Here is a 27,410-nt window from a genome sequence, read left to right as displayed (position 1 = left end):
TTTTAACCTGATAAAACTCTAACTCTCGAATCTACAGCCATGATAGCGGCTGAGTGGGGCTCATGTAGCTCAATGCTGACATGGTGTGCCTAAATTGGACCAGCAAAGGTGACAGTACCCTAATTCAGCACAACCCTTTAGGGTACATTTTCTCAGCGTTAAGATACACAGCTTACACGGGAACACAGTTATGCAGCCTTTACTTTTTTCCCACCCGTTTACCGCCCTTACTCTGCTTCTGATTGGCTCTTACACTAAGAAATCTCTTTCTTCATCCCTAAACCTAACCAACCAAAGCAATGACAGAAACAAACACTAGCCCATGAGAGGCAGAGTAGGAGTGCGTACCAAGAGGAGGCGGCAGCACGCACTGATTTGGTCATAAACCAATAGTGTCAAAAAATTAGATGTGATGATGGCACCAAATTAAAAGTTATTACAATTTATTCTGGGGGGAACATGAATGTGTGTACAAAAATTCATGACAATCCATCCAATACTTATTGAGACAAGTGTTGGAGCAAGGATAAAAACTGCCTCATCAAACTGTAAACCAAATGAAAGTCTGAATACTGACATCTTGTGACTACAAATATAATATATAACCTTAAATCGCATGAGGTTAGAAAGTCAAAGGTGATCAATTCAGCCAGTTGACAATTCCCAACATTAAGGGAAGAAAATGTGTCAGTATAAAGGTACGTGTATCACATGATTGCTTACAGAGACCACAGGTTAAAGTTAGCTTTGCCTCTATCTGGTGACATACAGGAATTTTGTGCAGTGTCAGGTGGCCTGGTGGTAAAGACCCATACCATATAACCACAATATCCAGATTCAGTTCCAGCTGGGGACCTTTTGTTGTTTTACTTCTCTACCCCCCTTTGTCTCCTGTCTGCCTCTCTGCCTCAACTATTCAATAAAGGCAATGTATTGTCCCTGTTAAATAAATAACGGCAAACATACTGCTAAAGACAAGACTGGTCCAAATTACAGGAAGTTTGTACTAGCTTCATATTTACTTCAACCCAGAAATCATATCATGCCCAGGCTTCATAGCTATAAACAGCACATACAGTATATATAAGGAAGGGTGTGTGTGTGTGTTTATGTGCACTGTTGGTGCTGGGCCTGATTGCTATACAGTGTGCCCGTATGCTACGCACCATAACCATCCACATGTGCTTCCTATTATATCCTCTTGTTTCTCCCTAAAGGCTGTAACATAGCATCGCAGATATTTTATTTTTATGGGAATGCATGAAATCCGAATCACATTTCCCAATCAGACCCAGGTGGAACCATGTAAACACACAGCAGTAAAATCTGAGAATGAGGTGCACCCACATGCATGCAGGTCTGCACACACACACACACACACACACACACACACACACACACACACACACACACACACACACACACACACACACACACACACACATATGTAATTAAATTTTCTTGACTGGAAGAGAGAAAACAATACTCTTTTGTGTGGGTACGATGTGACACCTGGGGAGAAGTGTTCCAGTCTTCACTCTTATTTGTAGGATATCTTACACCACATATGCAGATGTAATGATATACTCGGCAGATTTTGAGTGTCGCTCTATGACAGAGAGGATAAAAACAAGACTTTGCTTCATATGCAATAGTTCTACAGTAACATGAAACCAAAAGCTGAACAGCTAAGGTCGTGCACTGCTTCACAGGCTGGGCTGCGCTGCTTCTTCGCTCTTTTGCATCACGTCCTTCTGTATAGAAATGTGTTTGTTCTTTTACAAGGAGGTCAGAAATGAAACTCTACAGCACTGCAGGAGCTTGGGGCTTAAAGATAAAGGGAAACACTCACTGTAATGACTCTCTACTATATGTAATGAAGCAGGGGTTAAGGTTTTGAGGTTGATTTTTTTACACCATAACTGCTTTACTTGAGGTTAGACAGCTCCTGACTGGTGGTGCCTTTAGGAACCTGTAGTTGCCTGAGGACACCAACTGTGTGCAGGTGCCTGTAAAAGGCTAGCTGATGTTAGTGGCCACAAGAGAGAAAGAAAGTGAGAAAGTGCAGGTGAAGCTGTAGGCTCACTTACTTCACTTGTAAAAACTCACTCGCTGACTCAGCAATGTATTTGATCTAATATCCACCACATATTTCAATAGTAAAGGCTAATAACTGTTTATTGTGGATATTGTGCAATGACATGGGTTGTGTTTGTTATGTAAGGAGAGTATAGCCTATAAAAAAATATATCCTTGACTCCATTTTGATTGAATATCCAGGCCCTGAACTTTACAGCAACACTGTCAGATTGGAAAAACACCGACTCACGCCAAGGAGCTCTTTTTTCCCCCGTTAAAGCAGAGGTCCATCCTCTGCACGGTGCTTAAACCAGGAGCATTTCTGCATTCAGCTAAGATGGGAACTGCATTCTTAAACAGAATAGGTTCACATGAATTCTTAAACAATGCATAACATGATTTAAAAAATAACTTAACGCACCCCATTATACATTCACAAAGAGAGGGGATATTACCTTTGTTGTGGACAATATCATAATAATCTATATTCTTTCTACTCTATTTTGAAGGAGTATTTTAGACATAAGCCTCACTGGTACGACTAAGTTCTGCATTCAAAACCGTATAAGTCATACAGTACTAAAGTATTATGGACTTAATGTGTTTAAAGTATGTTTAAGTAGTGTCAGTTTGAAGTCTTTTTATAGGGTGTTTTGGTCCAGTGGTTCCCAATGTAAGGGTCGGCTCCCCTCAAAAGGGTCATAATATAAATCTGAGGGGCTGCAAGATGATTAGTGGAGCAGGAAAGGAGGAACACAGTTCAGATGGGTTCAGATTAATCGTTTTTCTAATCTAATATTGGATCATTTGAACTGTTTAGAGGGGAAATGACACTGCTTATTTATAAGGAGAAGCAAAGGTAAAGAGAAGAACAGTAGTTCTGAAATGTGAGTCTAAAGAGAAAGAAAACAGAAATATTCAAGTACAAGTACCTTAAAATTACACAAACTTAAGTTACTTTTCACCACTGGCAACACATAATTCCACTTCAGTAAAATAAAAAACTTTATTATTAGATTGTAACGGCTCTTTAAAAAGGCAGATGTTGTCCATTGAGCCTGATACGTCAGCAGTGACAACTCATTCATTGCCCAGGCTGTCATTTGTACACAGTGGCAGCCAGCAGCCCGTCCTGAGGTCCTTTTGATGTTGAAATATTACCTCAGATCTTCCCTGACAGCCTGTAATCAGGGAAGACTGGGGGAACTGAGAGACTGCGAGGTGGACAGTAGTAGTAAGCTTCAAACAAACAGACAAAGAAAAAGAGAGTGCCACTTGTAAACAGCAGAGAGAGAATGAGGCCACATATGCAAACACACAGGAGGATTTAGACACCAACTACTGTGTGTGTGTGTGTGTGTGTGTGTGTGTGTGTGTGTGTGTGTGTCTGTCTTTTGGCTCATCTGTCATTATCTGTTTTTTGTGATTCAAGCAGCCTTCTCTGTTGTCTGGATCAAAGCAGTAGCCTAATATTAACATCAGCAATTATTCCACAGTGGAAAATATCCCAAAAGTAACTTAATTTTCTGTCACTAGAGCTACATCACCTTTGGTTTTGGAGGCAGACATCAAGTCAGAGACAAACAAGTAATTCAAGCTCAGAAATAAGAGGCACAAATGCACTCTGCTTTGGGCAACGGGTAACCTAATCCCCCTCGAACGGTAGGTGATGAGTGGGGTGCTGGTTTGGGCAGGGTCGAAGTTCAAGCACATGTGGCAAACAAAGTCAACAGCGCAGTATTTAAGGGATGATGTTCCCTGAAACGCTGCTATTTATACCAAATTACAGCATGCACCTCAGCTAGCGAGCACACAGCTGGTTTTCTCTTGCCAGAAGCATTGATTTGACAAACACTTCCAATCAAACAACGTCTGCGTCGAGTTACAGCTAAGCTAAGTAAGCACCGGGTGCCTCTAGTGCAGTGTTTTGAATGTGGGGTTGAAATTACAGCCTTTGCTGTAGTGATTAGGGTCTGTATGTGAGGATGTCAGTCAGGCTCCGAACTCTGGAGGGAATGGTGGCTAATTGAAATGACATGTCAGAAAGATACAGTGATAACACACTCCTAATGTAGTTCATCTATGCTCTTTCTCTTATTCTTTCTATTCCTGAGAGAGTGTGTGTGTGTGTGTGTGTGTGTGTGTGTGTGTGTGTGTGTGTGTGTGTGTGTGTGTGTGTGTGTGTGTGTGTGTGTGTGTGTATGTTTTACCCTATATGTATGTGTACATACTTGTGCATCAGATATCAAGTTACAGACAAATAATGGAGTGATGGCGAGGGATCAAATCCCCCTTGAACAATCCCCCTCTCTCTGTTTTCCAACTGTCTGAACAAATAAAAAAAACACTAAATGTGAGTACATTATCCACTCCCCTCTGACATCCACCACAGGCATTTCATATATTCCCCTGTCATAAGCAATAACTCCTTCATTTCTGCTTTGACAAAGAGCTTATTTACCCTGATAAAGATGGTTTCCTCTTTATGTATGCAGCCAAGAGAGCACACAACAAAAAGGCCTTAAAGGAAAAATCCACACCCCTGTTCTCCAATGCTGTCATAAATCGTCCATCTGTGGCGATCAGTGCGTTCCTGGACTTAATATGTGGTCAAGTTTTGTAATTTCACTTTTTGTTTTCCTCAACTTGATATGTCTACTTTGACTTCCATTACTTCTTTGTTTCCCACAGTTCAGCGCTGCGCAGAGCCCACACTTGGGTGAATAACAAGCTGTGGATTGATATCTAAATGTATTTGAATACTTAACATTTCTAAATAAACAACAACTCCTTGTTGTAGATGAAGGAAACTGGTTTGGATGCTGGTTTGACATCATGTCATCTGCAACGTGTTTTGTGACTTGTCCAAACAAGAAGGCTGCACAGCACATTCAAAAAAAGACAGTGTTTAAGATTTTCTCTTGAAATGAAGGTGGTAAAAGACTTCTTTGCACTAACACGTAGTCTGGAAATTTGAAGCCATATTCTTTCGCAATATCTCATAAACAGTAAAACCTGAAAGTCCTGCCTGCCAGCCAGCAGCCACTGATTGTACAGTATACTTTTATATGAATCAATTAAATATTTAGTCTAAAATATACTAAATGCAAATTATAATTAAAAATAATGTAAAAAATTAAGAAAATTAGTAAATAATCATATTAGAGAGGCTGGAAACAACAAATGTTTTGGATTTTTGAGTGCTAAATGACATACAATTAATCTGATTCATCAGGCAGAAAACAAGTTCTACTCATGTTCCCGTATGGAGGCATTAAGGTCAGCATCAGACAAAAACAAAGAGCAGCCATGTGTACACACATTAAACCCACAATCACATACACACACACAGCCACCAAGAGACCTCAGGATCACCTTGACCTCTCCACAACAATTACCCCATTGATCACCTCTCCTGAGTCTGTTCACTTTCTTAACTCTTCAGATGAGTGTTGAGCTGAGTTACCACATAACTTCAACCGGGTAGAAAAGAGGCCTCTGTGTGGACATTTATCACCCACATACCACAGGAGGATACCTACCTACCGCCTACATAACACCTACATAACACTGAGGAACATACACACCACCTCCATGACAAAAAGGTAGGTCATGTACTGGAGGGACGGGAATCTTTTTCAAAGCTGTAACTCCAGTATTCAACATTTTCATCAGCTGACCGCAGTAAACTCTGAGAGAATCTAAGAGGCCATAAATGAGTCAGTTGTTTAACGTTTCCAAAAACATACTCCTAACTACCCCGCCACAATAAAGCAAACAAAAATTGTTTGTGAGTTTGATGCGAGGCAAAATAAGAGTCACGTCATTTTTTATATTTGTTACGCTTCTTTTGTTGCTTGTAAAAAAGGAGAGTTGATGCCATTCTGCACAATAGAGAGGGATTTGTATGCTGCAGTAAACACCAGACAGCCAGAATTGAAATCATTAACAGTTCAACATGACTGTTATTTGAATTTCTTTTGGAAAGCGCTGTAGAATAAAAAATCTCTTCTGAAGGTTGAAGAGACCACTTTTGAGGCTACAACTGGAGTTCTAACATTTAGAAAGAGAAGCTCCCTTCATTTTTATTCTTTCCTGCAACGTTAATCATTATTTGAAGTGCAAAGGCGTTTAAATGAAGCAACGAGGCCTTAATCACGTCCAACCACAGTGTGTTCAGTCTGAAACAGCTGGATCTGCAGCAGAGTGGAGGTTGAATCTGGCTCTGCATCTCTCTGCTGTCCACTCTATAGTCTGCCATGCAAACAGCAGCTACTTCATACAAAAAGGTACACAGAGTTCAAACATGCAACTGAATCTCCCACTATGAAATACTTCCAAGGAAACTTTAAGGTACTCTCATAGACTTCAACAAAGGTGGCCAGAGTTTGAAGTCCTAACTTTACAGTCCAAACAATGATAAAGAGTAAAAGAAAAAGGATGACTTACTTCTAAGATGTCTTATCCTTTCAGACCATTTGTTCAGAGATGGTTTTAGGTTATTCCAGCGAGAGTCAAGACGGCTGGACGTTACAATCCGAGCCCTTCTCTCTCGCTCGCTCACTCTCTGTGTGTCAGCCGCCTTCACCAGGGCTCACTGGGCTGATGTAAGACACCCCTGCACGTAGGAAAAAAAGAGAGGGAGAGGAGAGAAAGAGGGAAACAGAGAGAGAGGGAGGCTGAAAAAAAACCCCTTCACATTCTGTGGATTCTTGGGAGCGTGCCAAAGTCCCAGAATTCCACATGCCACACATAAGGTTTCAATTAAGTTCAAATCCAACGTTCAATCAGAAAGCTTTCTTCCTCCTGAAAAGAGCCTTTCTTTTGACAGCTAGAGGCTGAAGTCATTTCTCTGTTATTTTAACAACAACATATAGAACATACAGTGTCTGTTGCTATTGTATTACAAAGTTTTGTAATTTGTAATTTCAAATAAATTATTAGAGTAAAACTAGAACTAGAGTAAATATGCTAGAAGCAAGTTTTAAACTCAGTGGCCCTATCACTGCAGTTTGTCAGAGCCTTAATAGTGAAACCAGACTCATGAAAAGTGTGAGTCCAGTGTCAAGAGAGAGGTCCTCTTGTGAAGGTTTCATTCAGAGATATTGTGACTTTAGCTTTTTTCTTATTTTTTGGCCTGCAAACATTGCCTGTAGTGTATCCTGAAGAGGAATCTATAATATCCCGCAGTAAAGTGACCAAATGACTGGAAGGAATTTTATTGTCTGCTTGAATGGAGATTTTCTTCAGCTGCTTTTTCACATTTTTATGCATGCATTGGTCTGTCAGTCCACCACTTTAATCCAGACTGAAATATTTCAACAACTACTGGATGGATTGTGTACTGACATTCATGGGGATGAATGAAGCCTACTGACATTGGTGACTTTCACTTTACCATGTGAGGTTGACAATTGCGATTTTGAGTGAAAGGTTTCCACAAATGCTGGATGGATTACCATAAAATGTGGTACACACATGTATAATCCCCTCAGGACTAATTGTGCTGACCCCTTAATTTCGTGGCATCATCATCATGTTAAAAAAATTAATTCATCCAAATTTACCCTAATGGCAAAATATGTGCGAAGCATTGAACCTGCTCAACATCAGCATTTTAGCATCATCATTGTGAGCATGTTGCCATGCTAGCTTTAGCATTTAGCTCAAGGCACCACTGTGCCTACAATAGGTACAACCTCTGAGAACTGCTAGCATAAATATAGACCCAGTCACATTAGACATTGAACAGAAGATCTCTGTAATAGACCAAAGTTAATAAAATGTTTCACTGTGAATTAAATCTGTACAAACATCCATGTACAGACCAGAACTCTGTAAAAATGGGAGTTTTTCTGCTAAAGTACCCACACTGTTGTTATTTCACATCATAATGCAGTTATGGAGCAAGAGAGCAAGAAAGAAAAGGAGTCGGAAAGGAGCCACAAAGAATATTTCCTGAATAGCTGCAGTGGCGTTGCATGCTCTGGCCCATCTTAAACGTAAACCATGTGCTGGAAACTCTGATTCAAGACACCAGGAGCTATAATGCAAAAAACACACCCTGCAGAGCCAGGCCAGTGAAACTCGCACATTCACTGATATTGTTTGCTGATTTGTCAGAAAACTTAAGATAATTCTTTTTTTTTATATATACATACACAGCCACATCACAATATACAGCAAATACATAGTCTGTATGCACACACACAAACACACATAGACAGGCAGGTTTTTCCAAGTAGGAAATTTCTTTAATAAAGATGATAGAAATCATTGCATCTCTTAAAGCTGAATAATATCCAATCTTCAATGATTACAAGCAGAAATGAGCAGATATTATAAATACCCCCCACAGTCTGTACCATGTACCTCGATTACATGCTAAATAGAAACATCTTTCTGATTGCTTCATCTCAGTCCAATGTTGTATAAAAATCACCAGGTAAAATGAGAAGATGGTAATTTCCACCTATAGAGCATCTATCAGTACATACAAAAATAAGTCTCATAAGCAAAATAAATAGAAGCACCTGAAGACTGCTTCATCCAGTCAGTGTGACAGGGATTTCGTCCTTCATATCATGCTGTGTTCAAGTGCTCTTCAAAACAAATATGAACCAAGTATGACATACAATATACAAAGCAAAGAAACATTGTCGCTGAAAAGTAAACAATACACTTCCTCTTGCTCGTTCATTCATCTCTTTCATGAACACATGCATGCGACATTTGTTATTGCACAGCGATGACATCACAGTTTCTCCCCTCAAGTGTTGAGAGACAAAGGGAGGTTGGTCTTTGAGTTGTCCCGCAATCATTGTCTTAAACCCCGTTCTTCACCAGCTCGTGGACTCCATTCTCGTCGATCATCAGTGTTGGATGAAACTCTCGTCCCTTCACCAACTCTTCAAGGCCCTTAAATTAGTAAAGGATGCCATCAGGACATTGTTATTTGTGTACAAACTGGTTATTTCAGGTGGACAGCAGAACAACATACAGAGTTTCCATTCAACACAGTAGGCTTTGCCTCCTTACCTCTCCCCCGTAGGACACCATTGGGGAGATCTCACATTTGATTGGCAGGTCTGTTCCATCTTTCAGGCTGCGTTGGGAAAGGAACGAATTCAGGGAGGATCAGAAGAAAAACAAAATGAAACAGAATGAGTGATTCTCTCATGAAAAGGCAGAGGGGCTATAGTTGAGAGAAGCAGCTGTGCATCCTTGACACAGCTGTTCTTCTACTGCGGCTTGTGATTAGAGTTCAAAAGGGCAGAGAATCAGAGTTCATCATTCCCAAACAGTGATTAGTCCTCCGACCCGTAACAGACCCCCCCTAGAAGAAAACAGATGAATGACGGGTAATGAGGTTGTATCTCATCCCAGTGTTTCTTAAAAAACTGGAGGAACTTTTCACCACATTGTCGTTGTTCAACTTGTTTTTTTCTAGATACCGACAACAATCACTAATCAGGTACTTCAGGTGTTTTCTGAGCAGCTGCCCATACAGCTGTATCATGAGAATGAGGGAAAAGATGAATGATTGAGGAAAAAGCACACCCTTTAAGAGCCTGAATAACATTCATGGGTGCCATGAATGTTACTGAAGCACATGCTCATTTAAAAACAAGCCGGTGGATTTAAACTCAAAGGCAAACTAGCAAGCAATGAATGGCTGGCCTCGTCGGAACTATTTCACACACAAATCAACAGGTTCATCATCTGTCACAGGGTTGTCACTGAGAAAGTGTGACTGGTGCCCATTACCCAGCATGCAATACATTATGTGTATTAGTAGCAACCATCTGAGGGGAAAATGATCTGTCAGCAGGTCATTATGACTGTACATCATCTGACCAGGATGCTGAGAGAACTGCGTTTTCAGTCATCTACACTGATCCTCGCTGTCATTTCCTTCATCAAAACTGACTGCAAAGAGAAAAAATGGCTGCCGACTGGCATGTGTAGCTATTTTCAGCGGTAATGAAGGAAAGGGGGTGCCAAGAATCAGAAGTAATGTTATATAGCGTTAACACGTCTGAGCGAGAGAGAAAGAAAGCCAAAACCCCGTCACCATGCACTGAGTACTGCAGGGGGATAATAATTACTTTCTGTTGCCATCATCTGTGACACTGCCTGCTGCTCCGTCTCTGGAAACATTGTACACACAGGAGCAAGACCAAGCATGAGAGAAGGGGAAGTGAGAGTGTGAGGCTAAAAGAATATGATGTGTAAAATACAAAAAAAAAAAAAGAAGCCAAAGCATGTAGTTTGTAAACAAAATGTGGAGAGTGTTGGGAAGGTGGGGAATGACCACGAGGGACCCGTTCTGTTCATGCCAAACGTGTGTGTGTGTGTCTTGTGAAGTGGTATGACGTGCATGGTGCTGTTAGCAGGCTGGCTGCGGTCACCTGGGTATGGCGGGCACACGTCTGCCGTTCTCGTCAATGAAGTGGCCTCCAGCGTTGAGCACCCAGCGGTGATGGAGGGACATGAGGGCGTGTCTGGCTGTGGTGGGCGTGTCCTTTCCTTCCTGACTGTCTGCGTTCTTTAGAGGGGAGAACTCGTCCTCCCGCAGCACCTCGTACACAACAAATGCCCTGTTGGATGCACAGCAGCACATCAGCACAAAGGCAAACACACTGTGTTCCTGTACAGGCTGAAAAATGTAACGCTGGTGGTTTATGCAAAATAAACCATTCAGGAAAATGAAAAGAGTTTGGTCTAGACCTGCTGTATTTGAAAAGTGTCCTGAGATAACTTCTGTTATGAATTGGCGCTATACAAATAAAATTGAATTGAATTGAATAGATCCCATGGGTTATCTCAAGGATGCATGTTCGCGAAACTTTCACTGGAGATACATAGTTTCACAGAACAGCAGTGATCATCACCATGGAAACTGCCCCATCACCAAAAATGAGGGGCCCTTGATGAAGACATTTAATCCCCAACTGCACCAATGGAGGCCACGAATCAGACCAGTATTTATACTGGACAGCTTTCAGGTGTCAAGTGTGAACAAAATGTTAAGAGCATTGTCCTTGGTGAAACTAACTTGGTTAAATAAACATTCAAAAACAATTAAACCATTCAGCTGGCACATAAAAGGCACAATTAATTAATTAATTAATAAGTAAAAAAATATGGCAATTAATAAATGGACAATAGAGAATAACTCATCACCCTGTCCTAATGTGAACTTACCAATATTCATGAAACCACAGTCTGTGACAGTTAATTAGATTTAGTATTTTATGTCTACATCTGAAGTTCCAAACCATGGATGAACTAAGAAAACTTTCCAAGATGGCGCCCCTTTCATTCCTATGAAAGCTGCACACTGGGCACATATGCCTAAAACGTTTTTCAGAATTTCCAAATGGATCAAATTCTGATCATAGATTTAAAAAATGTATCCATTGTTTTACAGCTGTTCTTTTCGTGACGATTGTGTATGGGGAAAAAGTCTTATTGGGCCAGTGTGCTTCGTGTGATCCTACAGTATGGAGTGTAGGACCAGTGCTGCTCCTGGAGGCTTGATCCCAACTAATCAGGCCAAGTGCTCTAAAATGAAATGTGCATTATCAACGGCAACCAAATGCCTTTTGACTAAGACATACAAAATATATGGCACATGTGGCCACACAGACACAGAGAGCCTTGACCAAACAGTACAGAGGAAGAACTTTTTCAAACTCTGGCTGCAGAGTGAGTCAGTCCATCTGGATTCTGCTAAAGCTGCCAGTCTGCCAGCCCGGGCACAACTGTAATCCATCTCCTGAGCAACACCAAAAACTATTTCTCATCTTTTTTACTTTGAAATACAGCGAATAAACCTCGAAGGAAGCTGGACATGTCTGCAGTGTTTTTCCATCAGTCAATCATTACAGGAATCCTTTCATTAGATGTAAAGTTCTATTAGTAGTGGCGTGACTCAAAGCTGATGTCATGCAACACTGGAGGAGGTGGAATGAGTGAACAGCTCATAAACCTCCATCCTCCTGCAGAAAGTTTGGCAGCCTCGGTCTGCTGGACCAGACCTCGGAGCAATGGCAGGACTGGGGCTGGTGGGATAAGGATCGGGACTGGAAAAAGGGGTTGGTTCATGCATGGAAGGACAGATCAAGGACCAGTCGAACCCCGGGCCCGGAGGCCTGCCAAAAAAACATATGCAATCCAGCCACCTCTCTAAAGGAGCATAAGATATTCATTGTATTCTCGCTACTTTAAGGCCTTTTAGTCTGAGGCGTGCAGCCGTCTGCTGATGCTGTCCCACACTCTGTGCCCTCAATGGAAAAAACACACTGTAACTCACTTGGCAAACTGGAAGATGTCAAAGACAAACTTTTCCATTTTAATCCCATTTGGTTTGTCTGGTTTGATTAGCTGACCCTCCGCATCCACATGTGGGATCTTCTTCTGGGCCACGTGGTGCTGCAGCTGTGGCTCGTACTTCCTGATATATAAACACAAAAATAAAAGCTCATTGCTGCACATTTCCTTCAAATGATGTGGAGCTATGAGGAACACTCAGAGTGCATTAGTCTTACTTTACTACATCTCTGAGGAAGGAGAAGCTGAAGAAGTGATTGGCCACGTTTCCTGCGTTGAACATCAGTCGGCCGTCAGGGCTGCGCTTCTCAGCGGTTGCCAGGGTGATCTCACTGTACTCCACCACCTGGTAACGCCCATCCACCTTGCAGACCACACCCACTGCCTCTGTCGGATTGGTTTTCTCCACCACCTGGAACCATGTCGCAACAAGTTTTAAAAAATTGTAACTACTAGCACAACTAAATGATGAACACACTTAATCCACATGTCAGTCAGCTTTAATTATACAATATGATATCAATTAGCAGATTTTTTACTACCTAGCAAGTAGTTTATATGAAAACAATAAAGCCTTGATGTTCCACTTTTATCAGGGGTTATGTGCATAATAGCTGGTGAATACCAAATTTATTAAAATGGAACCTGGAGTAAAAAAATAAGCTATAAACTGAGTAAGTTTAATATTTAAATAAAGCTTAAAAACTGCTACGAAGTGATCACATTTTCTTAAGTGTATTCCACTTTGTACAACCAGCAAGTTAAAGTCTGCAGTGAATGAAAAGAAAAACCCTCTCCCCATCTGTTGGTTGCTAATGACAGAGTGGAGTCCTGATGAGGGGGTTGCTGAACAGGGTGGGGTGAGGGGTAGGGGTGGCGGTGAAACCACATGAACTGTAGCGGAGCTTAGTAATTTATGATAGGAGGGTGGGACTCTGCTCTGATCTGATCCTTCCATCCCTGCTCCACCGCACAACTCATAATGTCAAGCAGGAGCGGGGTCTGGACGATCTTCAGTTCCACGCAGTTAAATATTTCAATCTATTCTGTGATAGCTGAAAGATATATACAGCATGATAAAAAATGTCTTCATTGCTTCTGCTGCTTCACTCTGGAAATCGAACAAACATGACCTCATTTACATGTGAGTTTACAGACGAAGTGGATCAAAACTGTGATAAAACGAACTGAGAAAAAAAACAAAAAACATGGCTCTGTGTTTTGGCGTGTGCCATGTTTTTCTAAATCTAATTAGGCAGCGATGGTTAGTCACAACTGTAGGAATAACTCTCAGGTCACATCCTATTGCCCAAGCAGCAGATTTAACATACTGTATTTTGACTTTTTAAGACATAAAGGAAGTTTCCTGGTTGTTGCAAGTCTGCTCTCTCTGGTTTATTGTTTATTGCTATTCGGTTCTCCTATTGGTGGTAACCTCGGCGACAACTGCTCAAACAACTTTTACAGTAGGAGACGCGACTGATATCAGCAGCAGCAGGCCGATCAGCCACTTCAAGCTTCATTCTCATTGTTTCATCTCTTGAAAAAAGTTACAGTTAGTCATGAATATGGTTTATTTACTACTGGGACAAATTTGTACCCTGAAAAGCTTTTTTCCTTCTCAAAATAGAGTACACTCTGTCCAAAGACACATCACACTCATGATATCTGACACCATGATGAGAAGTGAAGGAAGATTCTGGGCTCAACCCCCAAATTTCCTAGAAAGCTGTAATGAATTTATTGCTCAAGACTAAAGGAGGACACAAAGTGGCCTCTATCGCCACCCAGTGGTGAAACGTCAAGGGTGCAGTTGTGTAGAAACAGTTTAACTGTTGTCACAGCAAACTGACCACACCTTTTATTACAAGACGGAAAGACAAGAGAAAGATATAATTAAACCCCCGTCACCCTTCAGGACCTCCTGGAATTTAAAAAGAAAAACTAGACCCTGCTTCTAAAACACTGACTGGATCAGACACATTCAGCCCTTAACGCTCGACTACTGACGTAGTTTGCAGACTTATTACGCACATCAATATTTGAATAAGTAACATGGGCGTTTCTTTTCCCTGTTTGATTATTTGATTAATAATCACTGTGTGCATGCATCAGTACATTATTATTATTACTTCCTGGTCTGATAAAAAAGTTTATTGGGAGCTCACTAGTGAGGGATCATTGTAACTTTATGACAGGAATATAACAGGCCTTATGCTCAACCTTTTCCTACATCATTATTCAGGTGCTGTGATCAAAAAGTAACACTATGAAACCACAACAAAAAATGCTGCACCGCAATCTCTGATGACTCAGTTTCATACCTAATTACCTCTAGAATTAATCTTAAGACTTATAATGAAACACTTAAAAGTGCTGCAGAGACCCTGAATCAGAAAGATAAAGACAGAAAGAGCAGGAGGTGTGACCAACCTTAGCTCCACAGTCCGCTCCCTTCTGCACACAGAAACCAATAAAGGCAGGGTCTGCCACTTTGACCAAGATGTTATCTACACAATACACATGGATGGATTCAACCCCCCTCCGCTCCATGTCATCCATTATGCCCTGGTTCCCCAGCGCTCTGTAAAGACCCCCGTTCCCATCTGAAATACAAATACAGACGCACTCATTTGAAACAACAGTTCACAAAAAAGACAACAACAACAACAACAACAACAACACCACTGTGTATGGATCTAAAAGGCACAAATCCTGAGTGGGCTCACCAGGGGCCATTGAGAGCTTTCCTTTGCTCTCCAGGATGATTTTTCCTTTGTAGTCCATGGCTGGTAGCATGCCCTGCTGAAAGAAGACGATGTTGTTCTTGTCCAAGCCAAAATAGTTATGTCGTGAGAAGAAGTCCTTGGTGGACTCCATTGTCCTGCCACTGGTCATGATGTACCTGAAGGCAACACAGAAGGAACTTAGTGCTGATTCACACATTTGTTTTCCTCTCTATTTTAAATGATCAGGGAAGAGGGGATACGTGCTGAGGAACCCACTTCCAAGTAAATTAACATTATCTTTTTTATTTTTTGAATACTGTAGAAAGTCTAACAAGAAAGCTGACGTCAGCACAACCCAGAGAGTTTAAGAATATGACAGACAATAAAATTTTTAACAACGTCCGTACAGAATCACCTGCAGAAGATTATGTCATTATGCAATTCTGCTATAATCTTCAGTGTTATGTAGACTTTATGCACTCCACTGCCTTCCTGGTATCGCCCATCTTCCACATTTTCAAACTGTCCTTAGATCTGCTCTACAGGGAACTAATCTTTTTCCAGTAACACAACTTCCTTGACTGAGTGTCCTTTGATCCAGGCAGTGATTTGACCCAGTAAATTATCATGCAAACACAACTGGGTCAGATGGTTTTAACTTTCATTATGAACAGAGAGACAGTACTGGGTAGCTCAGATCTGTTTGGTTATTTCATATAAAGCAGCAATTCAACAGGCTTCTTTACTAAAATGCTGTAGTCATCTCTTCCTGAGTAACATGATGTCTCACCAGGGAATACAGCACTTGATTTTGTGTTTCTGCTCAGCCAGCTGTTGCAGCTTCAATATGCGTTCAGCCTGGATCTGAAAGAGGGTTTTGTGGGACGGCAGCCCCACGTCGTACATGCCTTTGGGGTAAGAGACCCCTAGTCTGGTTCCCTGGCCCCCAGCCAGCAGCAGGACCGCCACTTTACTCTGAGAGATGCAGTGCAGACCTGAAGCAACACAGAGCAGTTTTAGTTGTCATAGTAGAAAGAACTGTTGTATAAACTATTTAATACACAGAAACATATATATCTTATCTCTTACGAAGACCATAGTGCTTTCTTATTGCCTAAATAAATCTTTGATAAACAACTAACGTAACCAAAGTAAAGCTGATAACATTCATCAATAACATTTAAGTCATCAGCCAACATTATATGACTAGTTCTACAGGACTTTGGCAATGTGACATAATAAACTTGCTCTGGACTGATACTGATCCTAGCCAAATCTTTATTGTGGTTTATTGGTTTATAACGGTTCCAATTTATCTTACATAAACTGCTGCTACGTGACTTGATATGCAACACTGTTTTTCATACATGTGCCAAAAGACAAGGTTCATACCAGCGGACCAGCTAAACTTTGACTACTCTCCCAAACGTACAAACACACACATGCAGTCACACACGCAGTCACATGCACCACGCCCTGCTCGACAGAGCACAGTGACCTCACGAACGAAGGTCAAGCAGCAACGTTATTTACGTCAGGCCCAAATCAAAACCAGATGCTGCCCGCCTCCACTGTCATCCTCCCCCAGGAAAAAAACTCACCAGACTCACTAAATGGTTGGACCCCCACTGCAAGGGGGATTGCGCAAAGTAAAATGAACATGACTTACTCACATGTCAAATCTACGCAGGAGACTGAGACTGGGAGTAGTTTGTGAGTTTAGACAACCACACAGCAAGCAAACAGGGAGTTTCTGATGCTCCTCAATGTGGATGAGCTATTACAAGGTTTACTTTAAAAGGCTGCTTTTTTGTTGGCCTAAAATACCAGTAAGACAAGCTATCAGGACAACCACTGCCCCATCTCAACATCAAAGCATCTGGTTTACCATGTGATGTTTTAATCCCTTACAGGCTTCCCTGTCTGATACCAGGAGATCTTCTCTGTCACCTGTGGGCCATCACTTCATATTTGAAAGTTGCTCAACAACAACACTCTAATTGCTTGGCTTCAGTCTCTGTAGGAGATTATTGTCTCTGCAGTAAGTCTTGCTTAACAACAGGTAATTGCTCCCGTATTCACTCCGGCTGTATGACATTGTAATAAAAACCTGACCCCACCCAATAAAACTAAATATTGCCAAAAAATATCCTCTTCTTTCCTTATAGCACGTAGTACACTGATAGAATAATGGTGTGAACGTTCAGGCTCAGACAGTGGCTGTATGAATACAGTTTCTGGGAAGAAGCGGTTTTAATGCTGACCTGTTAGCTCCCAGTCTTTAAGACTCTCCCTGTCCCTCGTCACACTCCCCAGCACCTCTCGGGGCACCGGCTCCATGCGGGCATCCATCTTCTCGTGTTTGCTGTTGCTGGATGTCTCCATGGCGTTCTTGAAGAATCCGTTGATCTCCTGAAAGTTCATCCCCTGCAGGTCGAGGGTCAATTCGGCCTGCTCAGCAGGGCTCAGCTGGTTCCAGAAATGCAAAAGGTGAGACTGGTCGGCTTCAGCCAACCTCTGGGCGAGTCCGCTGGCGCTTGGGTCCATGATCACTGATGCTTTTGATTAACTCTGCCACACTGGAACACAAATGTAAAAAATGGGATGAGTTGTCACTGGTGAGCAGAGCTTTACCTACCACTGAGGATACCAAAGACATATATCTGGACATCAGGGAGGTTATAAAGACACAAAGAGGTACATTCGAATTCAAGGCTGATTCTAATATTTGTTAGACTAAATCTGACTGATAATATAAAAAAAGCTCTACACATTTAATCATAATGAAAGAAGCTTGGGATTTCCCCCCAGAGTTACATACCTGGCCATAATGTAGGGAGATACAATATCTGGCTAGTTAAAACCTTCGGAGGTGGGTGGAGTTGTTGTGAGGAAAACTGGACTCATGACTTCAGTATTCCTACAATCCTGGTTACTGCTGGTATAACTAGCATAACCGGTGACATAATACAACACCCAGCATGACATTTACATATTGTAGTGGGACTGCAGCCAGAGCCTTGTTTAAAATAACTGTTGGTATGTTATATTCTGTGTTTGTAGGACACCCACACCCACAATCAGGAGCTTGTTGGACCAGGAAATCATCACACCACTGCTGGAGGGGATCTTTCAGCACTTTAATGGGATGCTGAGGGTTACAGCACCTTACATTGGCTTAAAACTGATAGCTGATAGACATATTGTATAATTCTGTTATAAATATTCATAACACTTTCAAACTGTTTCAAGTCATCAGAGGGTTTCGAAGTTGAGTCTACTCTATTACCACAGTCGTGTTAAAGTAACTACTGTCTGTATTATCATGGTGTAATGATACTAAGTCTGTTATTTACAATAAGCTCGTTTGCTGTCCGGGATACGTTATCAATCACTGTGTTTAGCCCATTGACAGTATATATATATATACAGAAGTACATATATATATATATATATGTGTGTGTATATGTGTGTATAAATATAGTTTAGCCGCTGTCTCCAGCAGCACGAGAGTGACAGCGGCACCGGAGCAGAGCAGGTATGCTAGCAGCTACCCGGCTAACGGAGGAGGAAACGGTTAGCTCGGTGAAAACATAAAAGATAACATGAATGAAATATTAAAGTCTCACCTCTGACAAGCGCTCCTCTTTGGCTCAAGACCATTAATGCCAGTCGCTGTGGGGTTTCTTGTACTGGTCAGGGTCAGGACGCCTCCCACCCGGACTACACCTCCTGGTACGTCACGTTGACGTGGCACTAACGGCGGTGTGTGTGTGTGATGCATTCAAGTGCTGCTCGTAAATGTAAGTAATCCTGAAGTCAGACAGAAGTGTGGCCGTCCCAGTGACAGTATGTGGGCTGCTCAGATGCCGAGAAAACAATGGAAAGATTTAGAAAACGGTGGAAGTCAATGCAGTAGGGGAGAGTAACTAAGTACTATCTACTCAAGTATTGTACTTTCGGTTACTTTTCAGATTAAGATTTTATATTAAAAAAACATCTTATAAATGACAATGCATTGATTAATATTAAACCAGTGGTTTCCAGGCATTTTGGAAAAAAAGCTATGTTTAGTTGGGGCCTCTGTCACATTTCTGAGTTTACTCTATAAACTTCTCCGATGGTTTCATTTAAACAAATATTTAGTTGAAATAGAAAACACTTTCCAACATTTCACAAAATAGCAAAGATTAAAGGATAATCCAAAAAACAACATAATGACAGAGACTTTCCAGAGAGTCTCCTTTACCAACTTAAATGTACTACATGGAGTTTTAACAGGTTATGAAACAGTCTAAATGTAATACTGATGTATCTGTATCACCTACAGAAGCACATGAGACCATCAGTGAGGCTATTTCTATAGTTACTGTTAATGCCTGCTACTGGGGCGGATTCAGTCAGATTCCCCTTGAATTCAATAAAACAAGGTATAGGAAACACTACAAATGCCAGAATCAACATATATACATAGTGATAATTTCTTAATTTTGTTGTCAATAAACTAAAAGTTAATGTGGGAATGAAAAATATGATGGTCACTGTGAAACATTGTTCCTTTGTTTACCCACAGTTCAACTCTGTACAGTGATTCATATCTGTGGTTACACTGTAGATTTATGTTTATGGTATTTGATTTGGACAGCCAACAATCAACCAGTCAGAAACTAATTATTTCTAAGGCCATTATTTAAATGATTAATGTGTGATCTTTGAGTGTCAAACATAATTAAATCAAAATGTTCATTAGCTAGTAAAAGGATACTTAAACCCTCAAATGTACTCAGTTTACAAAGTGCATGAAACAAGGGAAATAAATAGTTAGAGACTTCAGTCATTGTTGTTTGTGGTCTGAACAAATTGTAAACTGATACTTCTCCCTCTTCTTTAAACAAACAGCCTTCAAAAGACTTGGTGGGTTAATCTGAGTGTGAGATTTGGAAATGTTAGAGAAGACCTCAGTGAAGATGGTGATGAATAATGATGGGCTTGGCAGCGACTAACATTCAGATGGGCCACGTGTGTTTTTGTAGAATGCAGCAGCTGATTATGTTTGTCTGTGAGCACGAGCAAGTACTGAACCTGCACTGGTGTAAACATCTTGACACTTGAGACATAAGCAGTAATTTTTATACTTAATTCTGAGCTCACTTAATGATTATCTAATGTGTGCCAGTGAATCCAAAGTCTGGTTATATTGTTCTGGAATAACATACCTCACATTGTGGAAATACTCAAGCAGACACAGACTGATATGAATAAGATGTGTAACTCCACTGCATGTGAATGAATTGCAACAAATAAGAAATATTTTTCAATATTTTGTAGATATCCCTTTTGGTAAAGAGGAAGGAAAAGCAATAATTAAAAAGGGAATAATGAGAAAAATGGCAAGAAAAATATGGTAGGGGGATAATAATATATTACAAATGACAGAAATCAATAAATGCACAGGGAGGAAGGACGAAGTAATTTTAACTAGATTAAGATTTGATTAAACTACACTTTTCTTTCTCAACAGTAAACAATGGGCAGAAAAATGTTCACATTGCAAAACAATATAAAATGTAGAACACGTACTGTAATAAATAAAAGGAAGCGAGAGAGAACATGGAGGGGAAACTGGGGACTACTGGAGAAGAGACAAAGGATGCACAGAAAGGATACAAGGTTATATTTATATTATATTATATTATATGACAAGATAGAGTAAAGTCTGGATAGAGCAGTTGGGTGAGGTGTTTTTTGTTTGTTTGTTTGTTTGTTTGTTTTGTTTTGTTTTGTTTTGAAAACAAACTATATTCTATCTTATATTTGCAGAGTTAATAACAATGTAAATCCAATGTGTAAACCCCTGTCTACATACTCCGGTACAGTAGGTGGCGGTATGCACCTTCAAAGAAGAAGTAGAAGTAGAAGCCGACCGTACGCTGCAGTGCTGAACTCAACCACAAGGAGGCGACACACAACCAGCTCTGAAGCGGAAGTAGTTTCCTGTCAGCTGGCACAATTTTGTTTTGGTCCTCCTCCTCCTCTTCCTCATCCTCGCTAGAGTTTGCTGGCTGCTCTTCATCCATTTGTGTTTGTGCGATCGGGTTGTTGTGGGACAACTAAAGGAAATGAAGAAGTTTTTCGATGACATTAAGAAGGACATTAAATTTAAATCTGCGGGACCTGGGAAGAAACTAACAGAGGACGCCAGGTAAACAACACACCTTCATACAACGCTTGCCACGGACCTAGCTGTCTGTCATATGGAGTTAGGAAACGGCTCGTTGCTGGTCATCATTGATTATTGGATCGATATCAGCAAGTCATACAGCTAACTAGAGCAATCCTGATTCTCTGTGTGTTAGATGGGCTAACTGTTAGCAGCTGGATTAGCGTTATATAATACTCATCACAGCGGAAGGTGTCCGTCTACTTTCAGGGTAGCTAACAGCTAATCCCCGAACAAGATTATTTAACCAACAGTCTTAAGTTAGTAACTACAGTGACTTTTACTCGCAGTTAAGCCACCAAGTTTAACTAAATGTTCAAATACAGCTGCTGTGTCACTGCTGTTTGGATTGTGTTGTTAGCATATGGACCTAACCAGCTAACTGAACTGCACACTTCTTACGTAAACTAAAACCCGAGGCTGAACCCACAACATGTCTCCTCCTCACTCCGTCTTTCTGTCCTCTTCACACAGCAGTAGCAAGCCCGACAAAGTGCAGAGTAGCTCCAGTGCCAAGAATAACCGCCATGCTCCCAGTGAAGGAGCCCAGAGAGCTGGAGCTGCAGCCCTGGCCAGGATTGAACATCATCCGCGGCCGAAGGTCCACACCTCTCAGGACGCCATCAGGAACCAGGGTGAGGCAAACGACCCCCCCATCCATCCAACAGTGGTTCAGTAAAGGGGGGTGTCAGAAATCAAAATGAAGCTCACCCCCTCCTCACATCACTGGTACTTTCTGGGATAATGGGACCTGAATGTTGTTACATGTAGTGAGAGAGGTGTGAGAGGTTTGGGGTTGTGACGCCCTAGTTCAGATCAGGGTTATAGGTTGTGGTCATGAAGGCTGACCTGATTAAACATTATATTTATAGGCCAACTATCAGCCTCACACTGTGTGGTAATGTTGGTGTCACTCCATTACTGTGAAACTATTTGAGCCAACTGTCTGCTACTGTAATGTGTGACATGTCTCCTCTTGAAAACTACTCAATCACCATAAAATAGATATTTTTAAAAAAGCTTACATGTGTTGAAAATTCATAATCTTGACAACTTGAGTTACTGGCTTTGGCTTTAAAAACAAAAACATTGGTACATTTATTCTTGTCTATATGATTAGATAATTTGGTTTGTCACTTAGCTCCATGCACTAACAGTGTAATGGTTTTCCCTTGTACCCACGGTATTTATTAAGCAGCGGGCTTTTGACTGTGTCTATATCCTGAGGATGCATGTCAGTAGAGAGTAATTTCAGTCATCCCAGAAGACACTTAAAGTAACTGTTAAAGAGCTGTGTTTGATTGGCTATCTAACTGCTGAGGCCAGCTCAGACGAACAACAGAACAGATGTTTTTGTTGTTTAGACTGCACTATAAGAGTTTGATTTAAAGAATCTCAGTTTAGTTTTCTATTGTTTATGATCTGTTGTCACTGACACGGTCACTGGTTACTAGAAAAGACACATAATTGCACAACTTTCTGTGTTTGCTTGTAGTTAAAAGAGAACTGGAGGCAGAGGCGGCTGCACTGGCTGGAAAAGAAAATGCAGCTACAGCAGAGGTATGTATTATAGTGAGGTTAAACCAAGTGACACCATTAAGATTCTGTTTGTCTCTCAGTGATCAGCATTTAGTCTGATGATATTGATGGATGACAATTCTTTCCAGGGATCCAAAGTGCCAGTAAAAGATCCCACCTGCCTCTCGGTGTCAGGTGTGTATTTCACCTGTCCGCTAACTGGAGCCACTTTAACTAAGAGTGAGAGGGAGGTACACATTAAAGAGGCCATTTTTATGGTACGTCTGAAGATATGCATCCAATTGTTGTCGTTTTAGCTCAAATTAGAGCGTATTTGCAATTCTGACCTAACAATTTAATCTGTTTGTGAGTGCTGTTGACTAAACATGTCCTCTGTTGTCACTGTCAGCGGTTTGAGGAGGATGACATTGAGGCCTCTGTTATGATGGTCCACACATTTAACAAAGACAGAGAGAAAGTGAAGGCGGCTGTGGACATCATAAGCAAGTAAGACACTGTAATGGTCTAGGATCATGATAATGACAAATGTAAGGTTATCTTCCAACTCTGGCTGGAATTGACTTGTGTTCTACTATCTTTGTTAACTTTATGTAACTTCATATTTTTTCATTGTTTTGTCAATAGGTATGTTGACAATATATGTAAGAATCCCACAGAGGAGAAATACAGGAAGATTAAACTCAGCAACAAGGTGTTCCAGGTGTGTTTGTGCATTTATGACCCGTTTGATGGAATCCCCTTTATTGTAAGCATTAGGAATATCATTTTTTATAGCATTGCTTCTTTTATCTATTTTAGGATAAGGTTCGTTCTGTGGAGGGCACTAGAGAGTTCTTGCAGGCGCTGGGCTTCATTAGCATTATGCTTCCTGTAGAGGGTCAAGGTAAATTAATCCAGATGCCTTTTGACAAACAAGTTCCTTATCAACAGGGTGTTAGGCTCAATAGTTTTCCTTTTATTTATCACAGTCAGTGCCTATTACATTATGCTGATTTGTGCTTGCCTTTCCTGGAGATCAGAGGAGGAAGAGGAGTTCCTGGTGTTACCAGAGCAGAGTTCCGATGCCCTGGAGCTGATGAAGGAGAGGAGAGATCGTCTCCAGAGAGGAGAGCCAGTTAGAGCTCAGCTGGACAGGCAGCCTCAAGTGTTCAGACCCTCTCCCAACGCCCAACGCTTCGAGCTGCCACAGGAATTCTACAACCTGACAGCGGAGGAGCTGAAGAAAGAGCAACAGCAGAGGTACAGACTCCCTGCTAATAGATGGTTATAGAAACAACATTTAAAAGTGGATCCAACAGTAAACAAGTTCAAATTTTATATTTGGCAAAAACAACACAATTAAACATTAAGTTCATTCCAGTACCACAGTGTAAGTTAGATATCAAGACTGTGTATTGCGACACTTTCTTGTGGAGTCCTCCCCAAATGAACACAAAATGTCTTAATACTGTACACATCACAGACAAATTACAGCATTTCTCATGTGAGTAACTGTCTTTGTCAAAGTAAGATAATAAACTCCTGACTCATTGTTCCTGATCAAATCTTGCACAAGCAGCACTAGACAACAACCACATACATGTCTGTGCGCTTGTGCTCAGCAAACTGGTTGGCTATAGCTTGTGCTCTACACAGCTTCCCAGTTAGAATAAAAATCATCAGGGAGGTCGGAGGACATCTTCTTGGCCTTCACACCACACCACTTCATTACATTCTCTGCTATCAGGAGAAGGAAAGGGCAGTTGTAATTGGCCATGATTGTTAACAGCCTCAAACACATGCTCATGGGTGTGCTGTGCATCATCTCACACATCTCTGTGGACTGATGTCCATTGGTGTTTGTCCAGCATTATTTTAAAGAAACCTACACTCAGTGCCATGGATGTCTTGTGTGTGTTTCCCAGGAGTGAGTTGGTGGAGAAGAATGCCATGCTGCGCACTAAGGCCATGAGGGAGAAAGAGGAGCAGAGGGAGAGAAGGAAATACAACTACACCCTGCTCAGGATCAGACTGCCTGATGGAAACCTGCTACAAGGTAAGAGCCTCTTTTTAAAAACCAGTTGAGAACAATAGAAGTCAACAACCCAACAAAACAAGTTACAAGTTTTGTTGAAAGCGCTGATAGAAGGTAATGTGTGATTCCAGGGACCTTTTATGCGTGGGACCGGCTTCCTGTGCTGTTTGGGTTTGTACGGGAGTCCTTGGTGGACGGCTGGCAGCCCTTTGAACTCATCGCTCCTGGAAGTCAGAAACTACAAGAGTCTGATGAAGTCGCTCTTGCTGAGTGTAACTTGGTAAGTTGAAACCAGAGTACTCCCATGAAACTGGCCTTCAGAGAGCAGTGTATTTATATTACTTCTATTACACATATTCATTTTTAATGGTATGGCTGGTGATACGACCAACACCAACACTGAACTATATATATAAAACAGAACAAACAATATGTCAATAATGAAAATAACTGAGTTGGAATGTCATTTTTTTTACAACAGTATTTGCAGTTAATATCAAATGTGTTCACGTAGGTCCCGGCAGCTCTGCTCACATTTTCCTGGGATGCAGCTGTGCAGGCGGATATTGCAGCTGCAGGTGGAAAGAGCCCCGCCCTCCTCAAACCAGAGCTGCTGGAAACCATTCGGACCCTGAGCTGAGTGACGTTCTGTCTCTGAACCCCCCCCCGGCACCACTGGGGTGAAATTGCCCCTTTACAAATGACTAGTGATACGTTTATTTTTGCAAATTCTAACTTAAATCAGTAGCAGTGACAGACTAGGGGCAACTTCACCCTAATGCTTTTGCTCAGTGTACCCTTCTCTCTCTGTGAGGGGATAACGTCACACTACATACTGTGTCAGCAGCACATTTTGTTAAAGGAAGCATTAATAACAGATGTAAGGAGAGAGAGCCAAGTGATGTTTTTTTTGTTGCACCCTGAATGAATGTACATGCTGTGAAGTAAACAGACTCTGTGCTCTTAACAGTCAGGTATACTTCACATGACATGTTGAGAGACCTTGTTTTAACTGTGTCAACACTTTTTTAAAGTAAACAGACCGTTGGATTAACAGTGCTCACCTCTGACTGTACAGTCATGTAGAAAGGAAAACGAGTAGTGAAGCCAAGTGAATCAGATACTGTTGTTGTTGTGTATTGTGTGTCTCAGCGCCTAGCTTCTTTCATTTAAAAAGCTGCTGGGTGTCTGTGTGCCGGCTTTAATTGAGACTTGAAATGCTATTAGTTTTGTTTGGCAGTGCTCAAGTTTGAACAGTGTTTTGTCTGATTTGGTGTGATAGGTCTGGTTTGCCTGTTTGTCCTCTGCTCTGCAATGGCCTTGCGCTCCTTGGTGTCGTACAACAGACTTATAATTAAATAATAATTTATAATAAATAATAATTAAAACTACAAATGTATTTTTACACGTATGAGCACAAGCCTAAACCATGAGTCAATCAAATCAAAATGTTTTCTTCTGGATAGTTTGAATTAAAAATTGAGGTCGTCCGCCCCCCCCAATATTGCTTTGTTACTAATCTACTAATGATAAATTGTTTATTTGTAGAGGCTCACTGCAGAAGCTCCATGTAACCAACTCGCTGTGGCATGCAGGCAGGCATGAATTACATTTTTGTTGTTAACACTGGCAGCATGGACTTGTCTTCATAATGGTGCTTTTAGTTAGTCTTGTATTTTGTTTGTATCAAACACGTTTCCTTGAGATAAAAAGGGGTCAATGTTTCAAACATGTTGGGATATATGAAAATGAAATTTATAGCACCACTGTATCCAATGAGAAAGCTGTGACACAGACTGAAGTTTCAAATGTATCCAAAAAGTGTAAAATATCTTAGATCCACCCATGTTATTGAAGGTTAATACATTTATTTTGGTAATGTTTTCTCTACATGAATCTATACCAGGTAAATCTGTAAAAGCTAATTAGTTTCTCCTGCTTATGGTTGGTTAAGATGACAACAACCTACCTCTCTTTGCTCGTCTCTCTGATACATCCCATACACAAACATGTCATTGACATAGAGCTCAAAGTCCTGGGATTGTTTTGTTTTAACAATAGAAATCACTGTCACCACTTTACACATTAGTACAGTATTACACACCAGAAACGCAACAATACAAGTACTGGATTATTATTTGATGCACACTCCCAGAATTTGTCAGCCATAAGCAGCATTTCTTCACTCCTCTGCTGTCTTGTTCAGACTGTCCACCAGTTGCCCACAGGTATTTAATGGAAGTGTTATTTGTAACTTTATTAAAAGAATTAGTGAGCAGTTGTTGTCCAGATGTTCAGAGCTGTGTTCTGTTGATTTTTAACCTGCCTGTAATAAAGATCGCTTGCACTGCATCTTAGCTTTTGTTTAATAAACAGAATTATGAAGCAAATCAGTGTTTGGCTCCAATCTGTACCTGAAGAAAAGCTACTTTAATACTATCTAGACCTAGAATACTGTATATATTACATTACAATTAGTGTTCTTTCCACTGAA

At 41.0% G+C, this 27,410-nt stretch overlaps 3 protein-coding genes across 6 annotated transcripts in view; 1 reads left to right on the top strand and 2 right to left on the bottom strand.

The window, feature by feature from the left end:
* The window catches only part of ddr2a (discoidin domain receptor tyrosine kinase 2a), a 31,560-nt gene extending 24,869 nt beyond the window's left edge, over window positions 1–6,691 (bottom strand). For both annotated transcript variants that reach the window (XM_051377186.1, XM_051377188.1), the window contains exon 1: window positions 6,529–6,691. The gene's annotated coding sequence lies outside the window, so the exon portion shown is untranslated. The remainder of the gene's footprint in view (window positions 1–6,528) is intronic.
* Window positions 6,692–8,311: 1,620 nt separating this feature from the next.
* Window positions 8,312–18,907, bottom strand: uap1 (UDP-N-acetylglucosamine pyrophosphorylase 1). 2 transcript variants are annotated; one of them, XM_051376082.1, is made up of 11 exons: window positions 18,773–18,907; window positions 17,408–17,722; window positions 15,934–16,138; window positions 15,144–15,319; window positions 14,848–15,020; window positions 12,633–12,826; window positions 12,398–12,538; window positions 10,491–10,679; window positions 10,188–10,229; window positions 9,118–9,184; window positions 8,312–8,997 (listed from the first exon to the last, which is right to left on the bottom strand). In XM_051376082.1, the coding sequence occupies exons 2-11, from the start codon at window positions 17,688–17,690 to the stop codon at window positions 8,905–8,907; spliced, it is 1,563 nt and encodes a 520-aa protein (XP_051232042.1). In that variant the 5' UTR covers window positions 17,691–17,722; window positions 18,773–18,907; the 3' UTR covers window positions 8,312–8,904. The 2 variants fall into 2 exon arrangements, with proteins under 2 accessions (XP_051232042.1, XP_051232043.1); XM_051376083.1 differs by lacking the exon at window positions 10,188–10,229.
* Window positions 18,908–21,143: 2,236 nt separating this feature from the next.
* Window positions 21,144–27,306, top strand: ubxn6 (UBX domain protein 6). 2 transcript variants are annotated; one of them, XM_051376085.1, is made up of 11 exons: window positions 21,144–21,345; window positions 21,841–21,998; window positions 22,859–22,923; window positions 23,031–23,159; window positions 23,291–23,388; window positions 23,527–23,602; window positions 23,701–23,785; window positions 23,922–24,141; window positions 24,807–24,937; window positions 25,048–25,196; window positions 25,431–27,306. In XM_051376085.1, exons 1-11 carry the CDS (start codon window positions 21,263–21,265, stop codon window positions 25,554–25,556), a joined length of 1,320 nt encoding a protein of 439 aa, XP_051232045.1. In that variant the 5' UTR covers window positions 21,144–21,262; the 3' UTR covers window positions 25,557–27,306. The 2 variants fall into 2 exon arrangements, with proteins under 2 accessions (XP_051232045.1, XP_051232044.1); XM_051376084.1 differs by having other exon boundaries at window positions 21,145–21,345; window positions 21,838–21,998.
* Window positions 27,307–27,410: the final 104 nt, after the last annotated feature.

Source organism: Dicentrarchus labrax, unplaced genomic scaffold, assembly GCF_905237075.1.
Source record: "Dicentrarchus labrax unplaced genomic scaffold, dlabrax2021, whole genome shotgun sequence".
Taxonomy (NCBI): domain Eukaryota; kingdom Metazoa; phylum Chordata; class Actinopteri; family Moronidae; genus Dicentrarchus; species Dicentrarchus labrax.
The sequence above is the reverse complement of the archived record's forward strand: the minus strand, read 5'-3'. Positions and strand labels throughout refer to the sequence as shown.

Excerpts from the sequence above, each read along its gene's own strand:
- uap1 (XM_051376082.1), bottom strand. The coding sequence starts at position 17,690 with ATGGACCCAAGCGCCAGCGGACTCGCCCAGAGGTTGGCTGAAGCCGAC. Across the intron at positions 15,021-15,143 it reads AAAGCTCTCAATGGCCCCTG|ATGGGAACGGGGGTCTTTAC; the intron begins GTGAGCCCACTC and ends TTTGTATTTCAG. Across the intron at positions 12,827-14,847 it reads GAGCGGACTGTGGAGCTAAG|GTGGTGGAGAAAACCAATCC; the intron begins GTTGGTCACACC and ends ACATGGTTCCAG.
- ubxn6 (XM_051376084.1), top strand. The coding sequence starts at position 21,263 with ATGAAGAAGTTTTTCGATGACATTAAGAAGGACATTAAATTTAAATCT. Across the intron at positions 21,999-22,858 it reads GGACGCCATCAGGAACCAGG|TTAAAAGAGAACTGGAGGCA; the intron begins GTGAGGCAAACG and ends GTTTGCTTGTAG. Across the intron at positions 23,389-23,526 it reads GCTGTGGACATCATAAGCAA|GTATGTTGACAATATATGTA; the intron begins GTAAGACACTGT and ends TTTTGTCAATAG.